Here is a 17,306-nt window from a genome sequence, read left to right as displayed (position 1 = left end):
AGCAGAGCTTTCATGCATTGATGATATATCAAGGGAAAAACTTTGTTATCATGGAGCCTTGGTCGTTCGAGTATCATATGATAGTCATGCTCTTTCTCAATCACATGAAATTTGACTGTTGATTGAATAGGTCCCACTTTCAGATCTACATATGTGTACATGTATGTATGGATCTGGAAATCACGTACAAAGCTTGGTTATGTCCTTCCTCTTCCATTTGGTCTTCTTTAGTGAAAGTGATATTATTTATCGAATGGTCAGACACCATGGATATTTCCTCAATTATCGAAGATGACGGAGTTAGTTGCACATCATATGATATTTGGTTGAGTGCAACAAACGTGTTCGTGCATTGATATTTGGAGAAGTTTTCGATAGAATGTGTGGCTTCTTGATCCACCGGTTTCTCATACGTATCGATATGAGGAAGATCATCAGTTGAGGAGTTATCCTTTAGTGCCATAAGTTCTGGAGCATAGGAACCGCTTAAATCTATTGTTAACCTTACGAGTTAAGTATATTGTCTATTGTCACTTTAATCAGGTCCATGTTCCATGTGTGAATTACCTGTACTCGTGCCAATTCAATCAAGGTTGGGACTTCTCCATCGATCATGCCATCAAGCAGAGTATTGGAGGAAGAACATTACTATTTTAAAAGTTATGATTGGAATCAGTTGAATCTGACCTACGACCGACCATCTTTGATGAATTGAGATTGCAACCGAGAGATTAATCTCCCACTTTGGTCGCCTGTAATACCCGGTATTTTTAGTTACGGTTTCGGTTCGGGTTATACCCAAATTAGCTAACCATGTGGTTTAGGTTGTTTCATTTACCTTAGCCTAGCTAGGTTGTTTGAACTAGAAAGTCTGCAAGTTAGGGTGGAAATAGAATAGCTAATAAATAATAAAATAAATATTTCGATTAATAGAAAATAAAAAGAGAAATAAAAATTAATAATAATAAATATGATATATTATTATTAATATGAGTAGTATTAATATGGGAGTTACTATATGGTTTACAAAGGAAATAGGGAGAAAATGAGTAGGAGTTACAAACATAAATTAGAGAGAAAGCTAGGAGAGGAAGATGGAGATAGAAATTTTTGGAGAAAAATGATTAAGAAAATCAGTAGAGGTTTAATGAAATTAAGGTAAAATGTGAAACCCTTTTATGTTTGGTGGTTATTTCGTATGCCTTTATATTGTTAGGTTTCTGAAATTTAATTGATTAAATATATATCTTTTATTGATGATCATGATTTTCCTATTGATTTATTACATGATTAAGTATGTCTTATTAAAATTTGAGAATTTTCCTGCGCCAAATTCCCCGGTGAATGTTCCTTGTAATTTGGATTGTGATTTCTGAAATTCTTGACAATTTCGTTTTGTTGTGGTTTTGATGTTTTTAGGCCGTCTTAATGATGTTAAAATGATTTGAGGTCTTAACAAAATTTGTATACAAATGTATAATATTTCATTGTGATTTAGGTTTGGTTAATTTTAGACTAATATGAATTTATGGTGAATAGTTTGGTAAAATGATGTTATCTGCCTAGATTTTGTAATGCGTTTGCAAAATCAATATTTTTTGATTGAGTCGTTAGTTTCATGTGAAATTTTGATATTTTATACATGATGGTGTCAGGAATGTTCACTAAAATTTTGAGGTAGATCGGAAAAAGTTATCATTACGAAACTTATAAAGTAAAATTCTGCAGTTAGTGTGTTTGCTCAAATGGTTGAAAGAATTACATCATTAGTCGGGTTGTGATCTTATGATTTGTTGATGAAGTGGTTTGGAATATCAAAGTGTAGATTGTATGATAAAATTATTTTATAAATAATTGGATATGCTTGTTTGGATGGCGGTGCCCGTACCGAGGATATACGGATAGGTGGGGCACTACCGAAGGATACTCGTGCGATGGTAGTGTGAATTTATAAATGAATGAATATATTTGTTTGAATGGCCGTGCCCGTACCAAGTATATACGTATAGGTGGGGCACGACCCAAGGATTCTCGTGCAAGTGAAGTTGGCGGTCCCATGCCCAGGATACACGGATAGGCAGGGCACGAACTGAGGATACACGTGCATTTAAGAGGAGTTGATAGATTGTGAGTATAGTTAATGAACATAAATATAATTAAATACTTGAAGGTGCACCATATACTCTTGTTGTACACATTTTGTTTGATTGGTTGACATATTTTGATATAATTTGAGAAAGGGAATGCATTTTATTGAGCTGTCATCTCACCCCAGTTGACATTCCTTGTAGATTTATGGAAGTTGGAAGTGGAAGCTAGAAATGAGTAGATTAGTGATTGCATTGTTTTCTTGTATTGTTTGAAGCATAAATCGAATTAAAAAAATGTTTAGTTGAAAATATTTTGAACGATGTTTAATGTATTTCATATGTTTCAATTAATGTATAAAAGTTTCAATTATGTTTGGTATAAAATTAAATTAACAAGAATAAATATATGCATAAGTCTCGTTCTAACCCGTAACGCTTTGAGTTCGGATGTCCATATGGGTTTGACCCTGGTCCAGAACTCGGGGTGTTACATCGCCAATGTATTGATGGGTAAAATCTATTTTTTGGTTTTTGAGGAAAAAATAGGGAGATGAGCAGTCATTCCCTCGATCGAGCAAATTGCTTAAATCTTTAGCAAACAGATGCACTGCACAGGAGTGCTTTGAGTTCGAGAGATCAATATGTATGACTCCGGCCTAAACCAACAAAATGGTCGTTGCAGGGTCAATTAGGACACAAAATGGGATGAGGGTTTATTTATAGGAGGGAAGCTGAGAAGTGTCTGAGATCAATGAAGAATTGTGAATGTGTTGGAGATTTAGGCAAGTTTTTTGAACTGTTGAGTTCAGATGACATAAGTTCTGATTGATTGAGTTTTATTTTGTTAAGAGTTCTTCATATGATAATTCTTGTTCTCCAATCGTTCACTCAAGAACTTATTTATATTGCAAGAGTAGTAGGCACATTGATCCCCAGTAAGTGAGACAGTTGCAGAGAAGTGAAAGAGTGGGAAAGTGAGAAATTATGGTTGAACCAGTTACACGTGTGTGTGAGAATTGGTTGATTGTCCATCTACTACTTTGCTAACTCCTTCAATTGCTTGCACGACTTGCTCACATTTTTCATCGTGGGTGTACACATGTGTTGATCGTAGGCCGTCAGACCAAAACCTTAATGAATATCCCCTGATGTGACATGATTGATGTCTCATGAATGTGGAGTCTGCAAGACAGACATGTATTTAATTAGTCAATTATTGACTTGGATAGACTATGAATCTTAGCTTTGATGAGTCGAGCATAATGGACGGATGTGATATGCTTTAAAACTCATGGATTGAGGATAAGATGTCTGCTGGGATAGTAACAAAGCAAATGTGTTGAGTCTGATGAATTGTGATATATCATTTTACTAGTTGAGGAAATAATGATATTTTGATAATTTGGATCGACGTGCGTCCGATGAAATTGCTCGATCATGGACTTATTATGATATGTCGAGTATTCAACGGAAATCAGATGTTGTTGAGTTATGAGTTATATAGAGTGATCATTATCGATCTACTATGTCATGAATTATAGAATCTCAAAGTAGGATTAAAATATTAGTGAATGTTAGACGATCGAACGTCCAATTGGTTGGACATCCAATAAAATATTAGTTTATTGGCCAAGCGGATGGCCATCCACTGCTCTCAGACGGTTGAGAAATCAAGAATGTTGGTAGCACGGTTGAACATTAATTACAAATACTGATTGTTGGATCAATATAAAAGTTACCGACATTTGTCTAATTATCGTAAATCGAGAACCCTAATTCTGGAGAACTGATGAGTGCCAAATATTGCATATTTCTTCATCTTTTTATTGGCATTTCACTCATATTTTATGCTCCAACTCTCTATTTATCTCGAATCTGGATCTTTCATTGTTTTAAGAATAAATATTTTTACTAATTAATTTTGTGTTTTTAGGTACTAAATAGATCTTGGATGATTTGATAAGCTAAAAAAGCATAGGAATGGTAGCTAAAGACTACATAAAAGAGACAACGCAAGGCTCCCGCGAGAAGGCCGTGAAGAGCGAAGGAATAATGCGTAAAGAGCTTCCGCAATCCGCTTGTGCACCTTCCGCAATCCGTTTGCACTCGCTCCACAACGTTTGCAAAGCCTAAACCGATACATGGACTTGGTAGAGAACCAAAGACCAAACCCATATCCAAATCCAAGATATTAGATTTGATACATCTGTTTGATCTAATGGCACCTCCACTCGAAATATCTAATCAAGATACAACTGCTCAACACTCGAGTCGCCTCTTTTTTTTTCCCCGTCGAACAGAAACCAAATCTTTTCCCCTTCATTTCTCATTACTCCGCTTGCAGGACCACCAGTACCACCTCCTTCATCTCCTTCGATAACTCTATCATTCAACCTTTACCACCCTCATTAACTCCATCAATTAAGCCTCTAATTCCTATCTCTCTCAACCTTTTCTCCTTATCAAAAACAGTAAACCTAGAAGCTAGGTTTGTGAGAGATAGGGTTAGGGTTATCTCTACAGTGGAGGAAACATCAAATTAATGAAACTCAGAGACGAATTAAAGAAGGAAAACGCGTTCTGGTGAGTGGGTTTTCATTAATTACCGAATTGAAGATGAGTTGAGGATTTTTTTATATATAAATAGGGGCTTGTTTCTCTGTAACAAGGTATCCAAATTAGCTGGGCCAATTGTCTAGTTTAATACCATTGTGTTTGCATCCTGTTAATCATGTGCTAAATACTTTTGCTAGGTTTAGATGAAATCCTTAATCTGATGCTAGGTTATTCATGTTTTGATCATTATTCTTGTTGAGCTTAAACTGAATTAGGAATGGTTTAATCAGTGTGTTGCAGTATATTTCTTTCACCTTTTGTTTGCTAAGCAGCATAGATATATAGAATAACTGTATATTGTGCTTCAGCTCATGGTTAAGAGACTGAACTAATCTGTGATGAGTTGTGCTGTAAGAAGGAAGCTTATGCTAGGGATTAGTTACCTTAGTTTATATTAGGTCATCTAGTTGAGATTACCCTAGATAAACAACAGACTTGCATCTTGACTGGTGTCTATTACAAGGGACAAGAATAATATTGAGACTAAAATGACTTAGCAAAGGTTAGGAGGTGGATTCAACCACCCTAGTACCCTCCATATACGTGTTTACAATCTGTTATTGCATCTTGCTTTACATTCTGCTTTAGTATTTCAACCACTGCCTTATCGTATCGACACCCAACAAAACAACCCTTTGTGTTGCTATTTTGCTCAAAATCAGTATAAGTAAAATTCTTATTCAACCTTACATCCACCTAGTCTCTGTAGGATCGACATGTACTTGCTATGTCTATAATAGACGTCATGCACTTGCAGTTAGACATAGTCGTAGGCTTGTTTAAAGACCTATCAAGAACCCTGAATCTTGAAGATGGAGAGTTGTCCAATGTAGTCCATTGATGGTGGATGGACTTCTGAGCATGAGGAAAGATTTCCATGAACGAGGATTCATTATTAGAGACTTGTAAAAAAATATGAATTCTTATTTAAATAATAATAATAAGAGGCGTGAGACGGCCCGACCATGATGGCCAAGGGACCTGCCAGGTCCAGTCACGGTGGTGCACTGGTCACCATGTCCCTCGCGCGTCCGTTCTGAGAATTTCAGGTATTTTGTTGGACGTTTGAACAATATTTTAGATTTTCAGAAGAGTTCTTGACTTAAACTTTCAATTTTGCATGAATTTGCGAGTAGGACTTTTCTCGTGCGTCCAAGTATTAAAATAATAATATTTCAATATTTGTCTGAGAAGCGCGGAAGGTTGTGGGATTATTTGACTTTTTTGGAGATATGGGCAATATTGGAGAATTATGGAAACCAATAATTTGCTCGAACATGGAAGTTTCAAGAGATGTGAGAGATATAATAATAATATAATAAAAAGGAAAAGTCATATGTTCGGCTACGGTCTAGGCATGGCCGGCGGATGATGGGCCCGGTCATGTGCGCCTCTTGTTCTTTTTATTTTATTATTATTTTTCTCCCTTTTCCTATTCTGCATAGGTCTCCAAATATCCTCTCGCGCGCGTGTCCAATTTTTACATTAAAATAATGTTATTTTTATATTATTGATAAAGGAAAACCTAATAGTCGTGAGACTAGGTTTGTGGAGATTTGGGCAATATTTGGAAAAATATGGAAGCTAGGAGTTTTGCTCAAACGAAAGAGTTTCAAGAGATGAGGAAATAATTAATAAAATAAGGAAATAGAGAGGCGCAGGACTGGTCGCGACCGTGGCATGCCGGACGGTCCCAGCGACGCCTCTTCCATATTTTTATTATTATGTTTTAATTTCCTTAACTCTTCATATTTCCTCATTCGTCCATATCTCGGTGCACGTTTGTCCATATTTGGTGCTCGTTCGTGCATTATTGTTAAGTACACCTACAACATTTTTTTGAGGCTTACTCGTGATGGGCCAAATGCCTGAAAAGTGAATATTTGTTACTAATTAATGGAATTTAGTTGAGAAAAAGCCGTGAATTGCAGTAGTAATGAGATATTATGATAAAAACAGATTATTTTATAGGAATTCAATTATTGAATATTGCGCTAGAATTAATCAATGGATGGCTCTACACTAGAAGTAAATTTGTCTAGGAGCATTATATTTATTTGAGAGTCAAGGTATGAGATAGTAAAGCGTCATACTCGTTCTGAATGTTTATTCTGCATAATCAGGAAACGTTTCGACATCCTGAAGACGTTCTTTTTCATATAAGTGGTCAATCCATCTAGGAGTCGTCCAATCATTATGATCCTATACATATGTTTTCTATATTGTCGGGGAATATTGTGACATCCTGAAGACGTTATCGCTCCATACTAGCAGGTAATCTGTCTAGGAGCCGTCCAATCGTTTTTCGCTTCTATATAGAAGTGAACACTGAAATAACTCGGTATTGATGACATATGCAAAACATTGCAATCTCAATTGAGAGGCTTCAATGATTGCTTGTTTATGTGTGTTCTGAGAGGCTATATACTCAGTCAGAAATGATTGTGACATGAGCTTTCACGTCTAAATTTTGAAATATAAATTTCACATACTTGTCTGATTGCTGGATCAAAAATATGCAAAATGTTAATTTTACGATTTTAGTCTTTGTCAAAAATCCACCATCGGCACATTACGATCTCTATGCTTTCAGATATATGTGACTCTGCCTTCACCTTTTAAAGCTATGTCTTTTAATTTAGTAATCATACTCCCAAATACTATTATTGCAAATATTCCAAACTTTTGTAATAAATCTATCACTTTAAAAGAGGGAAAATGAGCCAGTCTTTTCTAATAAATCTATATCAATTTAAGAAGGGGAAAAATGAACATGTAGAATATTTGATTAATCATCTCAACATGAAATGATATAATCACATGTCTGTCTCTACAAGTACCGTACTTCAGGCTAGAAGTATTGGTTTTCTTCATGTATTTTTCTTAGACAAATGCTATCCCACACGATTTTACGGGATGATTTTCCGTAAAATTGTCTTTTTTACCGTTGGGTGATTAAATCAACAGTTAGATTCACATTCGTGAAAGGATAGATTACCTTCAGGAAAGGACCCGTCATTTTCAGGATAGAACTCATCATTTCTCTTAAAGAGTTCAAAACTGTTAGATCTGGATTTTAACATGATCTAATAGTAAAAAAACCGCTTTTACGGTATAGTTTCCCGCAAAGTCGTGCGCGATACCAGCACTCCTTTTCTTATTAAAAGAAACGGACCGTGTGGGACAGAACCGCGTCCAAAGACTGTGTGGGTCCTATTTTAGAAGACCATAAAATGATTACGTGTTCTTATCTGAAACGGGCGACTCGGATATTTGTATTAAGAGTAGTAGCTGAGATGCTGCCACATCACGTTGGATACTTACGCGGGAAATGTATGCACATATAATAGTGGACCTCGCCATAAATATGATGGCTGACAAATCATCGTAGCTTAGCGAAGACATTTGAAACAGAGAACAGAGTTGTATATTTCTCTGTCATCACCAGTAATGGAAGAAGCTCTGCTACCAGCAACCAAAGAGAAGGAATCATGGGGTACGTATCAATATATGGGGAGATCAAATTCTTATGTGCCTACTGGTTCTGTTGGAACTGATCAAGTCAGCCTTGAAGAAATTCGATCTGCTTCTGTTTTTTCTGGTTATCCCCCATCAATTCATGCTGCTTTGGTTACTACTCATGAACCTGATCCTAATGGTACTTACTACTCCTAATTATATTTTGTTGCTTGATTTGTTGACTTTAGGGTTTTTGATAATTTAGGTTGTACATGATCCTTAGTTTTCATTTTTTTTTGATCGACAATCCTTAGTTTTCATTTGTTCTTCGAATTGATTTGAAATTCCTGAAAAATAAATTAATGCACGGGATTGAAGTAATTTTTTGGGGGTTTGGATATCAAGTTGTCCCAATTTCTTGATTTTCTTATCAGTGGGGAAGAAACTGAACTAATCCTGAATTAGGGTGGCACAAATACGACATATTTAGGGATTGACCTGAGAAAACAAATTTCAAAAGTACTGAGTTATAGAAAAACAATCAATGTTATTATAATCATGGTTAGGTTTTGCTTGCTGTCGGTCTATTGTTCTTTTACATACCTTCCAGTTAAATGCTGAATTGATTCAAATTTGTCTGCCATTTAGTTGCTTCTTCTGCTCTAGCTTCCAGTAGGACATGGCAGTTAGGAAGGGTGCCGCAGAAGGGGGTGTGCGAAGGGAAAGAAGGGTGAACCTAGACTTGGCTTTCCTGTTCAGTCATTTCAAAACACTATTAACTTTGCAGACTTCTACTTATTTACATACAACATACAACTTGATTAGCTATTCCTGTACCTACCAGACGATTTAAATGATTATAACTTTGTGTTTTGGACACTTTGAGATGAGAAGCACCTAGGAACCACAAAATTTTCGGCCAACTGGCCTCCAACATAAGCATGCTCAGTTTTGCATCTCCTCGACTTAGCTATGAGTCTGAATAGCACTAGTTGTGGTGTTACATTACGAAAATGAATGTTTGTTGTGGTTCGTGGTAACAATTTAGTTACTCCTTGACCACCTATTTTGTAGTGGTAGTCTGGGTCTGGCAAGAATACTTATCAAACAACCTTCATATCTGACCTGCCTTGGATATTCGTTTTTCATGTTTTACATCATTCAGTTAGTATAGGAGGTTCATTTTTCACAGTAATTCATTTTGTATGCAGAACAAGCTGTCGTTTATCAAGGTCAATATGGAGGAGTTACATCTGCAAATACTTACGGTGAAACTGGAAGGTGAGATTGATAAATAGTTCCTGTTGGAGAAGGGCTTAGTGTGTACCTCAAATTGACATCTTTATGTTGAATTCTGGAGTTTGGTTTGGAAAATCCCAGCTTATCTAGCCTATAACTGAGAACAAAATACAGTTTTCATTCCGATTTTATTTTTCCACTCATCATTTTCTGTACACTTATTTAGATTATGCCCTCAAAACCTGACTGGTTTACTAGCATATTAACTCGTAAATCCGTCCTTTATGGGATCCTGGAGATGGTAGCACCACCTCCTCGCCTGACCTCCCTTGCACTACTATTTTTTATTGTCAATTGGCATCTATACAGATCCCTCCCTTATACGAGTTTAGCTGTGCTTGAATCTATTCTCTCCAGAGGAACCTCCATGTTTTTTTATACTAAAAGAAAACTGCATCTTTCTATTTGATAGGCAACTTTTGGATGAAGTGGAGATAAGAGAGTTACTAATCGATTATGTTGGACATCGCTGTTGTTGGGGAAGTCGCCCAGCTCGGACATGGCAGATTCGTGCAGTGGAAGACTGCAATGTTTATGTGGGAACACTAGATACTTTTATAGAAGAGAGAGAAAGTACTACAGAAACAGAGCCATATCTTGGTGGGAAAATAGATGGAAAAGACAAGAGTCCTGAACTTGGGTTATGGGAATTGGATCTAAGGTCTGAGTTTCCTCTGCTATTCGTCCCACACAAAGAAACTCGGACTAAGATTCCTCATTCTGAAAAGATTGAGAAATGTTCAGGTAATTTCTTTTTCTTATATACTGTATTTTCTTGCTGTTTGTTAAGAAATTGTTGGAACGATAACCTAAATAGCTTAGCCACAGGTTGTGAAGGACGAGGTGAGCTTCCATGTTGCACTTGTAACGCAGGTCAAGCACCTGGGCATTACAAAGAAAATCAAATGACTGACTGCAATGTCTGCTATGGGAGGGGCCTTGTTGCTCATAGAGATGGATCTGATACAATGTAAGCTGATTTTCACCATCCATTTAAAGCTAGGCTTGTTTACTACTGCCTCATTAGAATACAACTGATTCCGTCATTGATTATGTGATTAATAAGCCTGTATGGTTGGTGGTTGTTGTGTTCACTTGGATCGATTATTTTCCTCTTATGTTCCTGCAGATGTAAGAAATGTAATGGCAAGGGAAAGCTTCCTTGTGTTACTTGTGGTTCCCGTGGACTGATGAAATGTGAAACTTGTGAAGGACGAGGTTCTCATGTTACCCGCAATGTTGCCACTGTTAGATGGTAAGTCAACTTGTTTCACTGCGCATGATAACCATGCCTAGTTTAGCCTTCTTACTTTAATGTTAAACGTATATAATAACGATACATAGTCAAAGCACAGAATGATACAGTTGTTTCAGCTAGTGTAAGATAAAAAAGAGGGGTGTGTTTTTCATGCTAGATAAAAAAGAGTGACATTAAATTGCTGAATGTACAGGAAAACACTTTCAACCCGAAAAGTAAGTGCCACAAGCGGTGCAGCATCAGTTCCGGATGAGGTCTTTCACAGAGCCAAAGGGATACAACTCTGCAACATACAGGCATATCAATGCACACCTGCCTTTTTCGCAGACTCTTACTTCCTAAACAAATTCTCCTCAGATGTTATTGCAGAGCGAGCCCATGTTCCTCCAGCAGCAAGAATAATTTGTGAGAGGCATATCATCTCTGTTGTTCCCGTGACTCGTGTTACTATGGCTAAAGGAAACCAGTCCTTCAGCTTTTACATTATTGGAGTTAGTCGAGAGGTATACCTAAAAGATTACTATCCCTCGAAGTTCTGTTGGGGACTCTGCCCATGCTTTGAGTGGCTGAAGCTATAGCTTGATTAAACCTCTCCCTTATACTCAAGAAAGCTCAGAGACTGGAATTTGGTTGTATATGATTGACATTTTGGTAAACTTGTTCTTTCTCTTGTATGTATGTTTGTTTTTGTAATATAATTACTTTGTCGAATGTATGTCATCAAAGCTTTCTTTACCTGTCAACTATATCATCTTTTGAGGGATACAAATTAAGAGTACCTTTTGACTGAACCAAAATTTGACAAATACTCTCCTGAAGTCATCAGAGGAGAGTGCAAGCAGTCCGCGGCATAATCGACAAGGCTACAAGACCAAGCAAGCAATTTAAGGGTGTATTCTTTGACGGTGAATTAACTAATGATAAAGCTATTGCACTTTCTCAGGGTTAGTGTTTGAAGAGTACAAGGAAATGATTCAATATTCAATTCAATGAAGAACAAAAGGGTTTTAGTCATTTTTCTAAAAAGTTTTGTCACTTTTGATATCAACCTATCAATTGATTTTTTTTCTTTAAATCCCTCCATTTCTTTTTAACAGGTTAATTGGTTATCATGATACTTGTCAATAAAAGAAGTGAAGTGAAATGGTCCCCATAACACATGTTAGTAAAAGAAGTAAAATGAGATGGTCCACGTAACACTTGTCGTCAAAAGAAGTTAAGAAGAAAAAATGATTCCAGAAAATTAAAGTAACATTTGACTTTTCCAATTATGAAACCAGTCTATTTTTTCAAACATTTATTTATAAAAAACAGCCTATTAAAAAGAAACGGAAGGAATAATAAAAGACTCGGAAAAATCCTATATGTGCTTTCCATTTGGCAATCACTTAGGAGGACCATTTTCTTAAAGCTTATTTATCTTTTCATATACGTTGCTCTCATTGACGTCTAAAAAAAGCTCATTGTTGTACCGAGTGGAACTCAACAACCACAATTTTTAAGCCCGTGTTTGACACGAATACGTACTACTCGATTATTTTATTCGGCAATCAACAAATAAAAATATTAAAGGTGTAGTTAGGCAATGATAATACAATTCGAAATGATTTTTAAAAGAAAAAAATAAAATAAAGAAAACTCAATTGTCGAAACAAAAGCTAAAGGGATTCTAAGATTTGAGATTTTCTGTGCCTTGTGGAAATTATGGGAGTATAAGTTACTTCTACGGAAATAAAGGCCCTTTGTAAGACAAGTCCAAAGGACTCGAAATGGGGTAGTCCAACTCCCAGTCAAGTTCAGAATGGTCGTCGAGGGGGACTGGAAAATGGAAATGGTGGCTTTGGAGAATCGTTATACTCATGGAAGACAAAGACCCAAAGTCGAGATACAAACAAATACGCTACTTGTTGTGTTTCTAGGTCAAGTCGTCCCCCCGAAGACTCCGTGGCATTCATATACTGGTTAACCATTTTTGTAACCATGCTGCACTTCGTAGAGAAGTTAATCCATAGAAAAAGAAGACTGAATTCTACGTAAGAAGAGATTTGTGAGGCCACCTACCAACAATTGCCAACCCACTAACAAGGAGTCCTTCCAAACTTCCCATTTTGTGAGTGGACTAAAAAATTCATGCCTTTTCAATCTGCACGGCTGTATCCCCATCCCACTCTCCCCTTGAGCCATCATGTAGTGCACTAGTCTTTGTATCCAGTGCGCTTATCGCATGAGCAATACATAACTTTTCCTAATGTTTTAGTAGATAGATATTTTCAAAGCATTTTTATTTTTCGTTGAAAAGAAACTTGGGGATACTATTTTTAAAGCATTTTTATCGCATTAAAATATAAATTTTTTTTATTGGGAAATCAAATTATTGATATCATCACACGACAAACCAAGTTAAATAGTATTTTTCGTTCGAAATTCAGATGGAAAAGACCATTCTAAAGAAATATGACTGTATCATAGTCTTAACCTTATAACGACAAAATCAATGGTGAAAACACGGGTGAGAAAAAAATCCCATGAATAAGATCGTTTCTAGAATCTTATTAACCCTATGATTGGCGTATAAAAAGAAACCTTCCCGACAAAAATAGATGATACCGTTTTTCACTTGAAATCCACAAAAGTAAATAATAAAAAAATTTAATCTAAATATGAGTGACTTTTCCAAATCATACCATTTTTGAGAGAAGTTAATAAGAGAAGATCATTTCCATATTATTATTTCTTTCCCTTTTATATATTTCCCGTAAACTCTCTATTTTCATAACATTATGGTACGTATTCTTGGAATTCCTTTATTTGCCAATATTGCCATTCATCCCCCACTAACCTTAATTTTTCTTTAATTCCTCTTTTATCCTCTCATATCCATAGGCCAAGGTCCTTTCTAAGGGTGGTCTGCCCCCAATCAATGAGTACCCACTTTTCAGGTACAACACAAAGCACGGGTGATAAAAGAACTTTTTTATACTAAAATACGCATGTTTCATAATCTTACAAATTTAAGGGTGTCGATGTATGTCTTTAGAAATCTTTTTAAAAAAAATAAAAATCCACTTATTAACGGTGAAACATAACAAAAGGGCGAGTGAGAATCGTACCCACATCTACTTGATTGGTTAATATTCAGGCCCTCTACAAATTGGCTAACATACCATGAAGAAAATTTCGCCACAAACATTACTGAAATATTTTTCACTTGAAATCCATAAACATGAGCATCGGTCATGCCTTGGGATAGCACATAGGTCATTACAAGCCTGTTGTTCCGCATCTTTGTTTCGCCTCAATTATGCGCTAAATGCATGCACCGATCTTCCCTTTGGCAAGGGTGCATTAACCAGGCACATGTCATCCTTTCCATGCATCATTCACACAACGTTAGTGGCTTATGAAAGCTCCTCTAACTTGAAATACATTTAGCTTCTTTTCCAGGCCATGTCAATTCGCAATTGGTGCATGCCAACATCGAGTTTGATAGGAAACATGAGTATCCAGTGAATGGAATAGAACCACCTCATCAAGTGTTGTAAAAATCATATCTTGCCTCGCATTGCCGAGACAAATGGCACGAGTTATAGAATAATCTAGACCTTGTTGCAACTTCCTAGAAACCCACAGTATCATGAAAGGATCAAACACATACCATAGTTCGTCAGCAACGGGACTAGCAAAAAAAACCAAATCGTGTTGCAAGGCCAAAGACAAAGCAAAGACTAATGCGTATTGTCCAGTAGACTTTCACAAAATATACACAAGATTATGCGTCGTTGATGCCATTTCTTTAATAAACATGAATTCTTTTTTCCGGGACACACAATTTGTCGCAACACAGATCTTTTCTTGGAAATGCATCAGAATGATGTATTTTCGGTAAAGAAAATGGCATAACGACGCTTTCGCATCAAATATGTTTTATGGTCTAAGATTTGTATCTTAGAGATGCATTTTCCTTGATGCACCTTCAACCAACAAGTGTTCCCTATATATGTCTTACTAATATTTTTACAAATATAGATTTTGGATCTAGGTGACATGCACCAAATCTCGTTAACTTTTTGCGACAAGAATAATGATGCGCAGTATCATAATGCTTCCATGGATAAGCTACACAGGTAAATGTTGCATCTCTTGGTAATGGACGGACAAGCATAATGATGACGTCGTAGTATAATTGCATCACTTGTACCAAGTGTGCATCAAAAGTTCGAGGTGGTGCATTCCTCCTAGCAATGCATCACAAAGTACACATTGAACTTCGGGGCACCACCACTTTGAGTAGACGGTTCATTGAATTCAGTGACATCCAGATTCGCAACGCAAGCCAAGTGATGCATCCTTGATCGTAAGCTTCAGAAGGTTGAGATGAAGCTTCATCCCATTCAATAACACATCATAGAATATGCATCACGCGAAAAATATGGGTGTTACACATAAGGACCTATCGATAAACTTTTCATTCTTTCTAGGTAACCACCTAAGTTTAGGTGTACCTCTGAACAGATTCTGATATTTAAATTATCCTTAATAGTATCTGTGTGATGAACTTAAAATGTTAACATTATATTTTAGTATCTTTATTGGTGAGTTTGGATATTGTTTTATCACTTATTATTAGGTATCTTTTTTTTTCTTATTGTTATACTTCGAGGTAATTGGTGGTTACCCTTAATATTTTAATCAATATTTACCCACAAATTCAAATACAGTAAAAACTCCATATATTAACAACCTTGGGACTTCATAAGATTATTAATATATGGAGTTTATTAATATAGGGAGATATAGGAAAATTTTTTTTATTATTTTTGCTAATTCAAAGTATGTAAATGATAATGGATATGGATGTCTTCCTTAATCATCCAAATGAGCAACAAGTTGTATATGCTATAACCGTAGAAGAAATAATCGGTGGAGTTAGACAAGAAGCGGAGGGAGTTAATCCTGATGATGATAGTGCGGAGATACCAAAAGTTTCATGCCGGGAAGCTTTAAACATGCTCGATAAGTTGGAAATGTTTTGGCTTCAACAAGAAGGTCCTCATAGTAATGAGATCTTGCGCATCTGCAAATCAAAAGATGCGACGACGATCCAAAAAGTTACATCATTTTCTCAAACAACTATAGATAATTATTTTATTTCATCTTAAATTTTGATGTAACAAGATCTATAAGTTTTCAATAATATTGATTATATTAATATATGGAGGTAAATTCTTTATGGTAGGACTAGTAAAATCTATTAATATTAAAATGTGAAGGTTATTACTATTTATAACTGGCCCAAATTGGGACTAAGATTTTTTTATTAATATATAGAGTCTATTAATATATAGAATACCGTTATATGGAGTTTTTATTATACTTAAACCAAATTTTGGATTTTGGATTTGCAAAACCAATATTTCTTTACATGTTTACGGGTTTTGCCACTTTCAAATTTTTGTAGAAAAGTGTTATACTCTAAATTTTAGTTTATATATGAAATTTATAACATGATTTTTTTCTTGCATTGGCATATGAATAATTTTTTTGCATACAATTTTCTTTTTTGTAATTTTTTTAACATATAAATATGTTTTGCTAGTAGTATTTGTGTGTTAATTACATTACAAAAAAATAGTTTAAGAAATAGATAAAAAAAACTCGTTAATGCATTCATTGAACAACCGAATAGAGTGTTTATATCACAAAATTGTACAAGGAAATCAAAATGAGTTAACGATTTTTAGAATTTGAGACAAAAATTCAGACAATCGATTAAATTGATCACAATCATCCTTTATATACACAAACAAACATACTTCCAGTTCAAACTTCATTAAAAAGTTCATTATATCGATCATACGATTCAAACTCCAAAGAAATATTTGTTTTATGAAAAAACCAAGTTCTTGAATTGTCGGGTTAAGAAGACAAAGTCGTGGATTGGGTAAAACAGTAGTAGCCTATAAACTTGTTCCATAAACTCATATGAAAACAAAATTGGAACAAAAATCGTGGTGTAAAACAAAATAACAAAGTCGTGGTATATAAGAAAATCATCTTAAATGATAAAGGTCACGAAAGTACACATAAATCATTTAGTATTATTTAAATTTATATGTTTACTATGCACATTAATAGCTACTTAATTGTTAAAATATTTTTAGTGGGTAAGACACAATATCTCATGATATGAATTTTATTTTTTTATGATGTACATCGAAATATGTTTTATGTTTGCTGGATAATTTTTTGTTGTTGTAATCATCGGTTATCCATTGCTTCAAAAAAAAAAAAAAAACTTTTGATCTTTAGAAATCTAATAGACTTCTTTAGAGGATTTCTTAAGATTTTTCAGGAAAACCAATGGTATCTTATAGTCAAAGAGACGTTGTTTTCTATGGTGATTTTTGGATGGTTGCTTGTAGATGGATTTATTTACAGATATAATGTTGAACTGAATATCGTCGAGATGCATCTATTGTTTATCCCTATCCCTACTTCCTCGTTTTGAGGAAAATGAGCTATCAGAATGAAAATTTTCACTTCTCTGTTGTGGCGGGTGGATACACCCTCTTCAACATTTTTGT

The 17,306-nt window shown here is 35.4% G+C and overlaps 1 protein-coding gene across 1 annotated transcript; it reads left to right on the top strand.

Moving 5' to 3' along the window:
• Nucleotides 1-8,084: 8,084 nt before the first annotated feature.
• On the top strand, nt 8,085-11,485 carry LOC113323196 (protein SSUH2 homolog). The gene is made up of 6 exons (XM_026571472.1): nt 8,085-8,364; nt 9,377-9,446; nt 9,877-10,208; nt 10,293-10,434; nt 10,594-10,719; nt 10,916-11,485. Exons 1-6 carry the CDS (start codon nt 8,157-8,159, stop codon nt 11,298-11,300), a joined length of 1,263 nt encoding a protein of 420 aa, XP_026427257.1. The 5' UTR covers nt 8,085-8,156; the 3' UTR covers nt 11,301-11,485.
• Nucleotides 11,486-17,306: the final 5,821 nt, after the last annotated feature.

Source organism: Papaver somniferum, chromosome 11 (assembly GCF_003573695.1).
Source record: "Papaver somniferum cultivar HN1 chromosome 11, ASM357369v1, whole genome shotgun sequence".
Classification (NCBI taxonomy): domain Eukaryota; kingdom Viridiplantae; phylum Streptophyta; class Magnoliopsida; order Ranunculales; family Papaveraceae; genus Papaver; species Papaver somniferum.
The sequence above is the reverse complement of the archived record's forward strand: the minus strand, read 5'-3'. Positions and strand labels throughout refer to the sequence as shown.